Source organism: Diorhabda sublineata, chromosome 9 (assembly GCF_026230105.1).
Source record: "Diorhabda sublineata isolate icDioSubl1.1 chromosome 9, icDioSubl1.1, whole genome shotgun sequence".
Taxonomy (NCBI): Eukaryota; Metazoa; Arthropoda; class Insecta; order Coleoptera; family Chrysomelidae; genus Diorhabda; species Diorhabda sublineata.
In genome coordinates, this window is record NC_079482.1 from 17,851,000 (window position 1) to 17,866,076 (window position 15,077).

General features: G+C 28.8%; 2 protein-coding genes across 7 annotated transcripts in view; one reads left to right on the plus strand and one right to left on the minus strand.

Annotated features, from left to right (window-relative positions):
• Positions 1 to 1,223: 1,223 nt before the first annotated feature.
• On the minus strand, positions 1,224 to 7,442 carry LOC130448861 (nitric oxide-associated protein 1). Its single transcript, XM_056786410.1, has 6 exons — positions 6,435 to 7,442; positions 5,898 to 6,375; positions 5,533 to 5,829; positions 3,310 to 3,637; positions 1,776 to 1,996; positions 1,224 to 1,417 (listed from the first exon to the last, which is right to left on the minus strand). The coding sequence occupies exons 1-6, from the start codon at positions 7,062 to 7,064 to the stop codon at positions 1,251 to 1,253; spliced, it is 2,121 nt and encodes a 706-aa protein (XP_056642388.1). The 5' UTR covers positions 7,065 to 7,442; the 3' UTR covers positions 1,224 to 1,250.
• A 1,525-nt stretch (positions 7,443 to 8,967) lies between these two features.
• LOC130448713 (GATOR complex protein Iml1) overlaps positions 8,968 to 15,077 on the plus strand; it is a 68,567-nt gene continuing 62,457 nt past the window's right edge. For 3 of the 6 annotated variants that reach the window (XM_056786191.1, XM_056786193.1, XM_056786190.1), the window contains exons 1-9: positions 9,002 to 9,256; positions 9,329 to 9,681; positions 9,764 to 10,173; positions 11,479 to 11,666; positions 11,723 to 11,919; positions 11,980 to 12,260; positions 12,338 to 12,522; positions 12,592 to 12,861; positions 14,611 to 14,742. In XM_056786191.1, the coding sequence (XP_056642169.1) occupies positions 9,196 to 9,256; positions 9,329 to 9,681; positions 9,764 to 10,173; positions 11,479 to 11,666; positions 11,723 to 11,919; positions 11,980 to 12,260; positions 12,338 to 12,522; positions 12,592 to 12,861; positions 14,611 to 14,742 (2,077 nt within the window). In that variant the 5' untranslated portion in view covers positions 9,002 to 9,195. Of the gene's footprint in view, positions 9,257 to 9,328; positions 9,682 to 9,763; positions 10,174 to 11,478; positions 11,667 to 11,722; positions 11,920 to 11,979; positions 12,261 to 12,337; positions 12,523 to 12,591; positions 12,862 to 14,610; positions 14,743 to 15,077 lie in introns of those variants that run through there. The other 3 variants (XM_056786189.1, XM_056786192.1, XM_056786194.1) reach the window with 3 other exon arrangements.

Genomic DNA, 15,077 nt, shown 5'->3' on the forward strand with positions numbered 1-15,077 from the left:
ATTACCTATATTTATATTGACCACGAAAATGTCATTTGTTCTAACCAAATTGACGTAGACTGGATATCTGAATGTAAACTATTAATATGACACCTTTCATAAAATACTGGCATATTTAATTTAATTTAATCATGGCGCCTAATTTAAATTATTTGCTACCTAAGAACTAATGAATTTTCAAAGTATTTGGAAATAAGTAAATCTATATATATATATATATATATATATATATATATATATATATATATATATATATATATATATATATATATATATATGCTTGGCTAGAAGATAAATGACAATAATTGTAGGTTAGATCGTTATAAGTGAAAAAATTTATAGGTTAGGTGAGGTTAGTTGGTTGTTAATGGCGTTGAATTTTCATATAATTTGTTTTTTCGAAATCAAAAAGATATGCATAAATTACACAACATTATTTAAATCAGTTTTCTTATTAATGTATTGATCATTTTGGGCAATATATGTTGTTTCTAAAAATAAACGTTTTTTGTAGTTTTTTTCGGTTGTCAAAACTTTGGCAGATTCATAATTTATATTGTGTCCTCATGATAGACATAAGTCGCTAATAAATATCAGGATATAATCTGCTATCACTCTTGTGAGAGAGAGAATTAATTCGACTGATCAATAACCTTTTCGACTGACCAATGTACTTTTTGTCACAATTTAAACAAGGTATTTCATATAGTATATTAGGCAATTTATTGATTGGTGTTTTATTTTTTACTTTAGTAATATAAATAAAAGTTTAGGAGTAACTGATTTCATATATTTTTTTGTCATAACAAGGTTCCCACTCTCCCCCACCTCTTATTTGAAGAGGTAGACTAAACCTCGTGAAATAAAAAATGCGCAGAACTTATTAAAGAACTCGATTATCGTATATAAAGTGCCACTTAATTGAATAAATTTTGAAAAATTTTGCTTTTTCAATTCTACATTTTCAAATACGCCATCTAGTAGTGGGCAAAAATTCTGAAAATAACTTCCACGTGTTTTTCGGGGCCACTTTTGTTATAATTTTTTTCCCTGAAGTTGTAATCAGTTCCTGAGATATGGCGCATACAGTCGCCCGTACACAATAATACCCAATTTAAGTTACCAAATATCTATCATATTTACTCTTTTAAATACTGTCTTGAAGAATTATTAAGTTTCATATATATGTGCTAAGGGGGTATTTCAATTTCAGAATAAAAAAATTATTTCTAAAATAATTATATTACTATTCATATAAAAGTGTGTCCTTCGTAAGCTACTGTATGCCCAATTCTTTTTCCTCTTAATTTTGCAATTTTGGGTAAAATAGAATCTCTTAGATAGATACCCCTTTTCTCTGGAGTCCATGCTTGGAAACTATATTTTGAATCATGACTGCCAGTTGTAGATATCCATCCTGAAAATATTAACAATAAACTCACATTTCCCAACGATAAAATACAAACTAATAATTTTTTTCAAAGTAGTAAACCAAATCAACTGCAATATTTTTGAATATGTTGCTAAAGTTCCAAATATGAATGATTAAAAAGTCTATCTAGTTGTACATCAAACTATTTTTTGTTTATTTCTAAAGTGCTTATTCAAAAGTGAAGGTTACAACAGTGACTGGAATGGTGTGTTAATAATTACACAATTATTTGTAAATTTGTGAAAAACATACATACTTAGTTGTGTGTCTCATTTCCACACCTTATAACACAGATGATGATAGAAACAAATTCACGATTGCAATTACTAGAAACCAAACTGACCTGCATTTGATAGTACCACATCATTTGATGCCACTCTTCTGTCAATTCCTTCTGTGCTAAATGGTTCACCTTTTTCTAAACCTGGCCATTTTGTTAATCTATCGCCCCCCTTGATTGGGACTTTAAATAATTCAGTTCCAAGCAAATCATTATATATTTTTTCTGCTAACTCTAGTTTACAAATTGTTATTGGTAATTCATTTGATCGAAAAACTGTTAATCTAAAACATAAATATTATAATTAAACTTGGAACAATATATTAATTTAAATTTCTTTAATGTCCTATTTCTTAGACTTTCTATATATGTTTTTAAATTTGATTTTAGATCTCTTATATATTGACAATGAAAATTTGCTTATTTATATTAATCAACACATCACCTACATCATGAGTATCAAAAATTTATTTTTTCCATAGTTTTGTTAATTTTATAGAATGTGTCATCAAGAAAATTGATTTTATTATTTTGTTCCATTTCGATTGTGAATGTAATGCAATCATGTACATAATGGAAAAAGAATGGAATATTTATATCAATTTTGCTTAGGACAGTTTCCTCAAGATTTTCCATTACTAATTGTGCTATAATACTTGATATAAAAGCTGTTTGTATATTTCACTTTCATATTTGATATTTATAAAAATTCGTTTTGGGGTATGTCTGTGTATTCATTAGGTATTCCCATGTGTTTTTGATATAGTATTTGTTTTGGTATACAATGTTTTTCAAATAAGATAATGGTGTAAGAGGAATTTGAATACTTGAAATAATCGGTCAAAGAGGAATGTCAGGTTTGTGCAGTTTTCGCAAACCATTTATTTTAGAGTGTAAGGCAATTTTTTGTGCATCTGATTGTGAAATAAGAAGTTATTCTTCCCAAGATTGAATTAGATCATTATTTTCTTTTTGATAAGAATTCGTAGGGTTTTGTTAAATTTTTTTGTAATTTATCTCATTGTTTAATAATTTCATCATTTTAATATTATAATCTTCTGATTTTATAATAACAGTTTTATTAGATTTATATATTTTGAGATGTTGGTTTTTGTTTGATAAACTCTTTGGTTTTAGTTATATTTTGAGGTTTGATATTGCTGTTGTTTTTCAATTTATTTTTAAAATTAGTGATGATATATTAATATTTTTATATTAATTTATATACAATATCAATAACTTCTGCCTGATTATGTGAATGATTATAATCATTGTTAATATTTTTGTCCTGCCTAGTATTTAATTTCGAATGGTGTTGCGGGTTGAGGACTCGAAATAAAAGTGTCCAAGAGTTTTTAAAATGCCAACTTTTCGATCTTTATCAAGGCTAAAAATATATGGTACATTATAACTTATAAACAATCAAAAGATGGCTATAAAACATATTTTTACACACATTTGCAGCAATTTTCTTGCTAAAAAAATTTATCTCATAACCTTTATCATGAAAATCCATTAAATAATTTGAGTTTATACTTTATAGTCGCAATGGAGTATTTTGTGTTTTATTATGTAGTAATTTAAAAAATTAACTTACTTAATGGAGTCGGGCCCATCAAGATAATCCAATCGAGCTAATCCAGCGATAAACAAACTAGTTCCAGGTTTTATACAGAATGTTTCAGGTTTGATTAGCTCTTTAGGTAAGGTTAATATGAGTTCATCTAAAGTAAGCAAATCAAGGATTTGATCTGGGTGGACCACTCCCGGAGTGTCATAACACCATCTGCCGAGTGCAAATTCTGGATTGTTTGGATTTATACCAAGTTTAGTAATTCCTTTCATTTGCACATTTTGATTTACTGAAAATCCATCAAGTTTTTCTGTTCCAGTGTTGTGTTTGGGAAAGGTATGTTCAATTCTACCTATAATCAGAATTAAATTTCTATCGATAGTTTTAAAATTCTGAATTCTGCAATAACATATATTTGCAGTTGTTTGTGAAGCAAGAAAAAAGGTGTTCAAAAATGTAAACATAGAGAAATAGGGATGTGCTGAGGACTCGATTATCTGTTCCACAGATGCAGGATCATCCCAAGTATAAACTGTGGTTAAATAATTTTATACCTTCCAATAATAATTATCAAATATTTTAAACAAATCAAATACATATGTACCAATATTATTACATTATTAAGGTTGCAGTATTTCAATAATTCAAGAAAATATGTTATCTTTTAATACTTTCCTAATGAAGCTTAATAATAGCAATTTTTTGAGATTCAAATTGTACTGATGGGAAAATAGATACAGCTAACAGGCAAATGTACTAATAATACAATAATAGAACACAAAAGCATATTCAAAAGAAAATTGGACAATAAAAAGGGAAAACAAAAATAAACTTTGAATTAAGGAAAAAATTAGTAAAATACCAAAATAAGATTTAATAATTGAAAAAATACACAAGAATGGTATGGTATTCGTGAAAACGGTTAAAATTAAAGAAAAAATGGATGCTATAAGAAGTACTAGTAAAAAAAGTAGGAAGGCCAAGAAAGAATTGGAGAGATTTAAGAATAAGAAAACTTGGGACAGAAAGATAAAAACCTGGGTATTATGAAATGACAAAAGGGAAAAGACAGGGGAAGAAATTAGTACAAGAGGGAGCAGAACTCTAATCCGATACTTGAAAAGATAAATAGAAAAAAATAATAAACATTTATTTTTGGGACTAATAACTTCAATGTGTTTTTTTGTGTTTAATAAAATTATCTAGCATGTTAGCTACAAACAAAAGCTGTTTTTTATCATTCGCTTGATTGTCCAAATATCCATTTAGAACTATAGTGTGGTTAATAGAGTCTTTGGTCTATGTTCAAAATACTTTCCAAATTAATCAAAAACAAAATAATCTAACGAATTATTCTCAATTCAAATATATTTTTGAGTTGCCGTGCTGAATAAATACATTTATTAAATTTTTTAATTTTTTTTATGTTTTTCAAAAAAAAAAATTCAAGAGTCTATAAAAATTCAAGCTGGATAAACTTGAATTGTGATAATAAAATTCAATTATCTTAATAAAGATGATTCATTCATTTCAGCTCAATAAAATAGTTGCGGTACTTTTTTAAAAAAAGTATACTTTTCATAGATGGTGGTTTTAATAAGAGAATTTTTAATTAAAAAAAACTGATTATGAATGATAATAGAAACTAAGAAGAAGTTTAACTAAAAAGTATATGTGGAAATTCGAAATTTCAAATATTGGTCTTACGTCCACCAAATGCATGGGTTCGCCCCAGTGAGCGACGGTCAGATCTAACAACATTACCAACTTTCTCGACATTTTCATCCGTTTTTGACGTGAAAGGCCGATCCGAATGTGAATCATCTTCAAGATCTTTTTGGCTATTTTGAAAACTCTTAAATCACTTAAAAACATGTGGACACAACTAACAATCAGTGCTATATACTATTTCAATAAATTTCAGTTGCATTTTTTCCAAATTTCATGTGAAATTTTACAACAATCTGTTGCTATATTTATACACATCATTTTTATGACAAAACAAATAGCTCCTATACAAATGAAGGCCACGGCTGCCCTGGTTTGTCTACAGACACTGTAGAGTAGGCTTCATGCTAAACAGTTGGCAGTCGCTAACCTTTGGCATATGTGTACTTTCTCTGTAGCTGCAACTTGTATTCTGGGTTCCTTGTGTAAAAAGTTGAGAGTATACCTATAAATTTCTAATAATTTTGGACATGCATATGAGCAATTTTGGGAGAATTTTCTGAATGTCATAAAACTTACCAATGAGAGTTGCATTGGCAGCTATGTTATTAACTTTCAACTGTTCCTGTCTCCTTTCTTCTTCTGCCCATATTTCTTTAGACATTTTTGTTAGTCTTAAATTTCTCATATATAAACGACGTGCAGAAGGACGCAAAATTGGAAATTTCAGTAAATTCAAAGTAGTACCAGGCCATTGACTTGTAGTTGCTCTTTGTATTAGATCTAATGCTTGTGTTTTGCAAAAATCAGATCCAAGAAGGGCATTAAATAAAGTTGATTTACCCACATTAGTACATCCTACTAAATATACATCTCCTATAAAGGAAAATAGTTTGTAACAAAAAATGAAATGAATATCTATTTCACCTAAAAAGATTAAGTACCTTTTACATTCTGTAAAGAATGTAATGAGGTTATCAATTCTTCTATTCCATAACCTGTTTTTGCTGAAATCAAAGTTACGCCTAATATATTTGAAGTTCCAAATCCACATACTTTAATGTAATCCAACAACTTCTGTTTAATAATAGATATAAATTTATTAGTATCCTTGGGAATTAAATCAATTTTATTTCCAACAACGAAGATTGGGGTTTTTCTACCTAAAATATCAGCAATCCCTGGCCATATTGAACATGGGAAATCAGTTAGATCAACCATTAGGATAACCATTGCTTTATTATTTGTTATTGAAGTTAATACTTTTGGATAGTCTTCTGCAGATACTCTAACTTGAAGAGCAATATCATGTTCTTTTAAAAAAAAACATCTCTGACAAATTATAGCCTCTAAACTAGATCCACCTGGTTTATAGGCATTTTTGAAAATTTCTGAAGGAATATAACCTGGGATAGCAGTATCCTATAATAATATAACAATAAATGAGTACAAGCAATTTCATAAACATACACTATTCTTACTTTACAGTGAAGATAAGCGCCACATCCTCCACAAGGAACATTACTAATTTGACTTAAAGGGTCAGGAGTGCCATAATTAACCCTATTATTTTCAGTATTTTCTTCGTCACAGTCATTTTCCAAATTATCATATGCATTCATCCAATTTTTCAAACCTTCATATCTGGTTCGTATTTCGTCATTTACATTTTCTGTTTCTTTGTGAATTTTTTTATTCTTGTTAGTATTTATATCATTGATTGATGTATTGGTATAATATGGAAATTGCACATTTTTAGTTTCATCATAATTTTTTTGTGGTATTTTTTCATTTTTAGTTTCAATTTCATCTTCATATAAATATTTTAATGACAAGGGCAATGGCTGAATAGCTTCTACTTTTTCTTTTCTTTTTAAAAATTGTTTACGGGCTTGAAAATAACTCACTTCATTTTGCTTTGCATTTATGATACTGTTAAATAATAAATTGTTTGATAAATTTTTACTCTCCCAAATTTCGTTACCTAGCACACTACTTTTGGTGGAAAATTGTAAACATCGGATTGATAATTTTTTAACTGCTTCATCTAGAATTTTCGTTGATACACAATATGCATGATTTGAATTTCTATAAAACTTAAGAATTATCATTATAAAGTTCTTATTAAGTTATATTAATATTTATAGGTTAAGCTCTTCATTAATTTTCACATTTTCCCTTACGTAAATTTATTCATCCAATGACAAACAGCTAACCTAGGAGTGTTCAATAAATGTGAAAAAATATAGAATTTTTAGATGATATTCGTTCGATGACGTTATGATTGTTTTCTGTTGATTTCGTTTTTAAATACTTCTCGATAAATATTATAAGAACAAGTTTACACGTTCATTATTTATGATTGTTAAATATGAGGAAGATTTAAATGTTTTTAATCACCACAAATTGTTTCTTTTTTGTTAATAAGAAATTTAGTGTAACGATTACAAAAATGCATTTTTCATCAATACATAACTTTTCTATGCATTGAGGATTCCTGGTTTATAGCTCAGTTATTTTATGTAGATTTAGATAAGAATTTCGAAATACGAGGTACCCAGCTATAAACTCGTATAAAATTGTATTTTTTATTCTCAAAATGTTCTCAAAATTCACATATGATTGAAAGTAACTTAAAAAATTGGGGACAAAAGGACACAACAAACGTTTTTTTTTGCACAATTTTTGCAAATATCTCGTTTCCCAAGGTTTTACGCTATTTATATTTACAATGAATATTGTATAGAATTAATTTTTCTAAAACCATTTTTGTCAAAAAATTTGTTATACGTTGAATTCTTTGTTAGATAGTGGGCGTAGAACTCGCGGTTAATTGGTAGTCCAAGGAAAAAAACATTTTTGAGAACATTTGAAAAACTGACTAATTTAGATGAATTTGATGTAGCATTTAAAGAAGAAAACTGTTCGGTTTAAAAAATTTTCAAAAGTGGATTGCCAACCTTATTAGCTCCAAAATCATCTCCGTTTAAAAAAGCTGAATAAACCTGTGCAGTAATAAAATATTCCACCAACAGGTGGAGCACCTCAAAACAATTCAATCGTGTTTATTACAAGCTCAAACTTATTTAAGTGTGTGATTTAGAAACTCAAGAATTGGGGGACTGGACAATTCGTAACGGATTCCTAGAACCCATCACGACAATTTTACCACCTGCTCGAGATAAGTTACTCAACCCAATATTCTGCAACTGCAAGAGTGGTTCTGTTTCAAGATGTGCATATAAAAAAGCGAGGCTGTAGTGCTCTTTAGCTTGTGGCCAGTGTAATAGGTAACCTTTTACGAATGCTGTGCCGTATGAGACTGATATCAATGCAGATAGAGCTTTTGACCACCCAGAAATCATAGTAGAATTAGAGACCAAAACGATAATAACCTTGAGATTTTACAGCTTTGGGAGGATGATAAAGAATTATTTCTCTTTTTTTTTTTAATTTTGACCACCACAAATCGAAAGATCGAATGACATTTTTTAATAAAAACATTTATTATAATTTTACTTCTTTTCTTTTTTATTTATGATTTTTTCCTTAACATTTTTTTAACTATGTGGGTAGTTAAGTGTTAATAAATAAATAGATATAGATAATTTAAAATAGGTAACTAAGAAAAAAATATTTAAGTATAATGTAATATTTAAAAAAAAATATTTTGATTGGATGTACCAGTTTCTCAAAAACCATTCAACTTATAAAAATTTTTTTGAACAAAAGTTGCGGAGAATTTAATTCTGTACAATATTGATAATAAATACTAATAACGTAAAATGTATAGAGAACGAGATTTGCAAAAACTCAATTTTTGAAACCTTGCAATTTTAAATGTTGCTAATATCGAATAAAATTACTGGACTATTAGTTCATTTTCCATAGATACATTCATCGATACAGCTTCTTTTATACCTCCATCCACATCTAGATTTGTCGCTGGTTTAAATAGATGTCAAATCCATACAAAAGTGGATGGGAAGTATGGGTTTTAAACGTTAGAAGGATAAAATAAGAAGACATATAATTTAAGTCAGGTTTACAGCTGACCCTGGCAGAAATGTAATGAATTAAATGATGTTTTAAAAAGCAGGAAATTTATTTTACTAGATAAAAATGTTTATTGTTCACCAAGATAAAATTTTCTAATTCTATTGGTCCATTATTTTTAGTAAATTTTATAGGACATTTGAAAACAATAAATTATTCAAATAGTGATTAGTTTAGTAATGAGAAATGACACAATACACAGAAATGAAATCATTTAAATTAAAAGCACACCAAAAGACTTTCAGTGGTGAGTGGAAATTTAAATCAACAACACTATGATAACGTTATAAACATACATTTTCAATATTTTTTTTTGCAGAGGAAGATTTAATAATTAATCAAAAAGATTACCCAGAAGCAAAAAAGAATGATATCGTTGAAATATATCATCCAATACCGGATGATGATAATCAGAAAAATAGAAAAAGTGAATCTGAAGAAGAGCCTCCCAGATTATTATTGCAAATTAAAACATTCTCTGATGATCTTTTGCAAGCTAGAGAAACTATAAGTATCGAACAAAGTATTGTAACTGCATTTGGTTTACAGACTTATAAAAATGTAACAATTAGAATTGTAAATCCCGCAGAGGTAGCTTTGGATTCTGTAGAACTCACATTTAAAGATCAGTATATGGGAAGGTCAGAGATGTGGAGGATTAAAAATAGTTTAGTATGTGACATCTTTAATAATCAAATACTTTAATCAGCGAAGTGATTATTAAGTAACAATAAAAATTTTATTTAACTTTTAGGTGAATACATGTGTTTATATGAATAAAAAACTTGAATTTTGTGCAGGTGTCATTAGATGCCAGGTTTATGAAATGTGGGCACAAGGGGATAGAGTTGCCTGTGGAGTGATTACAGATGATACAAAAATTGTCTTTAGATCATCGACATCAATGGTATTTATATTTTTACAAATGTCAACTGAAATGTGGGATTTTGATATACACGGAGATTTGTATTTTGAAAAAGCAGTTAATGGTTTCTTAGCTGACTTATTTATGAAATGGAAAAAAAGTGGAAGTAATCATGATGTAACAATTGTTCTATTTTCAAGAACATTTTATAAAGCCAACAGCTTAGAAGAATTTCCTCAGCACATGCGAGAATGCTTGCAAAAAGATTATAGAGGAAGATACTATGAAGATTTTTATAGGTTAGTATGTTTAATTGAGAAAAGCTTGACTTGTATAGATTTGATCCTGAAAACAAAAAAATATTGATGACTACAGTGGTTACCAAAGTTTCGCTATGCTAAATCCACAATAATGGGATTTTTCAAACAATTATATATTAACAAAATAATTTTTGACAAAACAATTCAACTTTAAGGTTTCTTGCCATAAAGGCTGGAAATAAAGTAGATTGAAAAAATGAGAAAAAATTTTGGAAAAGCAAACCTAATCATAATATTTTCTTTTACTTTTTACTTCTGAGAACTTTTTATAAACTATTTTGATTTTAGGTGTCTTTTGATAGAAAATTGACATATTTTTATAAATATTAAAGTAGGTCAACACGTCAATTTTCACTTGTTTTTTTAAAATAATTTTCTATCAAAACAATTTATCAAGAAAAATATTATTTAATACACAATAATAAACAAAATCTTATTGCAATAAGGTCTCAAAGAATCCACCTATTTCAACTAAACAATATCCGAATCTATTATACAGATGACACAAATTTGGATTATCTTTGCCTTTAATTATAATGATTCATTGTTCTTTGAAATTGATGCTGATAATAATTCTGGTTTGAATAAATAAATAAAAAAATATTTGAACATTTAGCGATCTGGATGGTCATTTGTATACACCAAGAAAAAAAAATTATTTTCAAGTTCACTTTTATTGTGAGCAGGTGACATTTTCTTATAATTTTTAATCATAATTTCACAAAATGCCATCCACTTGATGTCTTTGGTAAATAGTTAGTTGTTTGTTTAAAGAACCGTGACTATTTTTAGTACAGGATTACAGTATCTCAATTGACAAATTTAAATTTTAAAATTAATTGATAAAAGCAAACACCAGTCAAAGACAAATCCACTGTCATATATTCTCACTACACTCTGGTAAAGTGGAGTGATAATTTAGTGTTATAATTTTGTACAATTTTTCATGACACTCTATGGGAATTTACACTGGAAGATAAGCATTTATTTACTTAAAAATTTTACATTGTTATTATTCCTATTAATGACATTTTTTTTAAATAATTGTATTAATAAAAAATATTAATAAGATATTAGTTAAACATAGAGTGTGGTGAAGGACTAATTAAGAGTAAAGTAAAATTAGAAGACAGATAAAGGAGGTTTTTGAATTTTGTAGCACTGAATTATTGTACTTAATGATATGATCTTATAAATCAAATAAAGACTAATAAATGCTTATTACATATATATTTCCTCCAATTTTTCATGTTGTCTTATATCAATTTTGCAATACAATTTTAGAGTTGTTGTACAGAATGAACGTTATGATGATTGGGGAACGGTACTAGTTCAGTTGAGAAGAATATTTCAGACATATTTAAAAACTGTGCTAGAATACCACTCTAAACCCGATGTTATTATACCACCAGCAAAGAATAGTACATCATCACAAGGAAATTTCTTAGAAGTTTTGAATGTGTCACTCAACGGTAATTATTTCTTATAGAGTTTAAACATTTTTAGAAACAATATGATTCTATTATAGCTTTTGAAAAACATTATTTGGATCGAAGTTTTGATAGAACAGGTCAGTTAAGTGTAGTTGTTACTCCAGGTGTAGGTGTATTTGAAGTAGATAGAGAGTTGACTAATATCACTAAACAAAGAATAATAGATAATGGAGTGAATAGTGATTTAGTTTGTGTTGGAGAACAACCACTGCATGCAGTTCCTCTTTTAAAAGTAAGTTCTTTTTTTTTATTTTTTAGACAAATCAAATTGAATTTAATTACATTGTTCTAGTTTCACAATAAAGATACAAATCTTAATGTACCAGATGATTACTCTATGCCACACTGGATAAACTTATCATTTTATTCAACCAACAAAAAAATTGCCTATTCTAATTTTATTCCAAGAATAAAATTACCACCAACTGTAGTAGATGGAGATATTAAAAAAAAATTTCCCAAATCAAAATTGTTACCTGAAGATGAGTATCTACATAATACATTTTTTGACTATGATGCATACGATGCAAAAATTTTTCAGTTACCATCAGCTTATCCCGCAACAGATAATAGGTTTGTAGTAACTCGATTTTCATTTATCAAAAGTTTCATAAAAAAATCTTATTTTACTTAGCTATTATTTTTGACAGGATACCATCGCGTTATAAAAAAAGTTCAGGTAGCATCTTGGATTCTCAAGAAATTGCCAAAGGACAAAGGCGAAAACTATCTGATCCAGATTTATTCCAGCGAACTAGCTGTAATACTCGTTCAGAACCCATAGCCATTCCTCCAGCAGCCTGCTGCAGTCCGTCTTTATCAGCAAATCCAGAAGGTAATTTTCTAAAACATTTGACTAGTAATATCTTTATCTCCTAGTTTAATATATTCTTCAAATTTTCAGATAGAGATTTATCTCCCCCTGTAAGACTGGTAGTGGGTTCTGAAGGATCTCCTCCATTAGAATCAAGAGCTTTGATAAATCCATTTGATCCTTCTCATGTAACTATTAAACTCACCTCAAATCGTAGACGATGGACCCATATATTTCCAAAAGGACCGACAGGAGTACTAATCCAGCAACATCATTATCAAGCAGTACCTGCACAAAACAAAGAGAAAGAGAATAGTCAAATGGCTTTCTCATTTAGTGCCTTACAAGCATTACAGGAATGTAAGTTAAAATATTCAATATATTTCTTTGTTACCATATTATAGTAGTTTTCCCTCTGCTGATTTGCCACAATTTTTCATTGTGCCAATATCTTCCATTATTTCCCTTCCCTTTTCTTCTATATTTGTTCTTGTTTTCCCTGTTTCTTTGCTAGGTTACATAAGTTGCAGTGCTACTATCCCAAATCCAAATCATATCCCCTGGGCATTGCATACTATTGATGTGTGTGAATTAGTTTATTAAAAACAAAGTAAGCAGATAACATAACAATCTCTTTCAAAGTACTGCTTCTGACTAGCAGCGTACTTAAATACTGAATATATGACAGGAAACATTTCTGAAAAGACTTAATTTGGAATGGCTTTCATCATCTCTATTGTTATAATCTCAATGCCAGGAATGCAGTCAATATACTTCTCTTTTAGTACGTTTTCATATTTTCGGGAAGGGACAGAAATAATGTGATGTTAAATCTGTTAAGCAGATATGTACGGACAGAAAGATTTTTAGTGGCTAAAAATTTGTTACAGGACACTTTTTTTGGAGAGGAAAAAAGCTTTGGCCCATTCTTTGAGGTCTCTTTTTTTGTACAGTGCTTCACAAATTTTCCTAAATTTTCGAATCAGGATTATAGCTGTAGACTCAACTTGCAAAATAAAACATAACTTATTGTACAAAGTCTGGGAACAAATTTTGCACTCACTTTACCAATTCATCTATTAAATTGATTTGTACAGATTGGTACTATTTGTTCAATAAACTTCCAAACCATCAATTGTTACTTGACTGTCCCATTGGCTTTTTGATCTTCTTTTGGGCCAATTTCCTATTTTTCTGTTATTTTTTATTTTCACTATAATTTTTCATCTGTTTTATGTGCTCTAGCCATCGTATTCGCTGCGGTCTTATATATCTGGTGATAGTCCCCTCATTTCAGATTTCTCTAATTTCAACTTTCATTAGGATTCTAATGAACTTAATGTTAATACTTTGTTCAAAATCAATATTTCATGACAGATTCTGCAAACATGATTGAAAACGACTATAGTAGCAAGACGGTCTCAACCCAATGAGATTATGAGACATATTAGTTCCAAATAGATACAGCATGAGTAGTTGCTAGTACCAAAATTAATTTTTCTATCATAAGTTAAAAGGCGGGTTTCTGGTGCATTTTGCCAATTTAATAAACTAAAGTAAATATATCTGGTCCTTCAAAGGATTTAAGTAATAGGTGTGCACCTTTTATTATTGGACTACTGTTTTCTACCACTAAACCAATTCTCAAAATTATAAAATGGTATATTATGGTAAAAAACAGTATGAATATCATGTTCCCAGAAATTCCACCTCATTACTAGCAAATTATCTTTGTAATTTTCAAAAATAATACCTTATTTGTTATATGAAGCTGATTTAATTCTCGTTGGTTTTGCTTCTTTTCTTTAACCGGCGCTACGGTCCTTTGAGAATCAGGGCCTTTTCAACAATTGACTGACAATTCTTTCTGTCCTGAGCAAATTACCTCTAACGTCGAACCCCTAGCTGGATTAAGTTCGTCTCAGCGTCCTCTAGGCTCTGCGCGGGTATCGATCAGACATTGATTTTGATTGCTATATAAATATCTCATTGAAAAATATAAAAATGTGCTGAAAAAATTCATAATTATCAATAGGTAATTTTTTGCTTAAACCAATTTACTAGATATTAGGAAATGAAAAAAATTTCAAATTTGTCTGTTTTGGGTAGATTGTAAAAAACGATCGAATGGTCACGGTGGCAGTTTGAACATGTCTGGATCTCATAAACCTACATCAAAAAGTTCAGCTCTTCTTTGGGGAGCTACGGGTGAGCAACAGTGGACCCCTGCTTTGACAACAGGTATGTAATGATAATATTTTTTGCCCAATATTTCCCTTTAAAAGGAACAGATTTTATCTGGGTGAAAAAAAATGGATATGATACCCTACAAAATGCTGAAAAATATTATCATAAGTATTAGAAATATTATAATTTATATTGCACAAACATTTCTCATTTATAAATTTAAGAGTTGTGTTCATGTTTCATTGTTTAATAATATGAGTTTCAAGTCAACATGGTTTTACAAATTTGATTATTTCAGAGAAATACTAAACTTTATTTATATTTTCTATCCTCAATTAATCCTTCTCATTCTTTTACCTCCATCTCTATTTACCATAATCCATGATCCT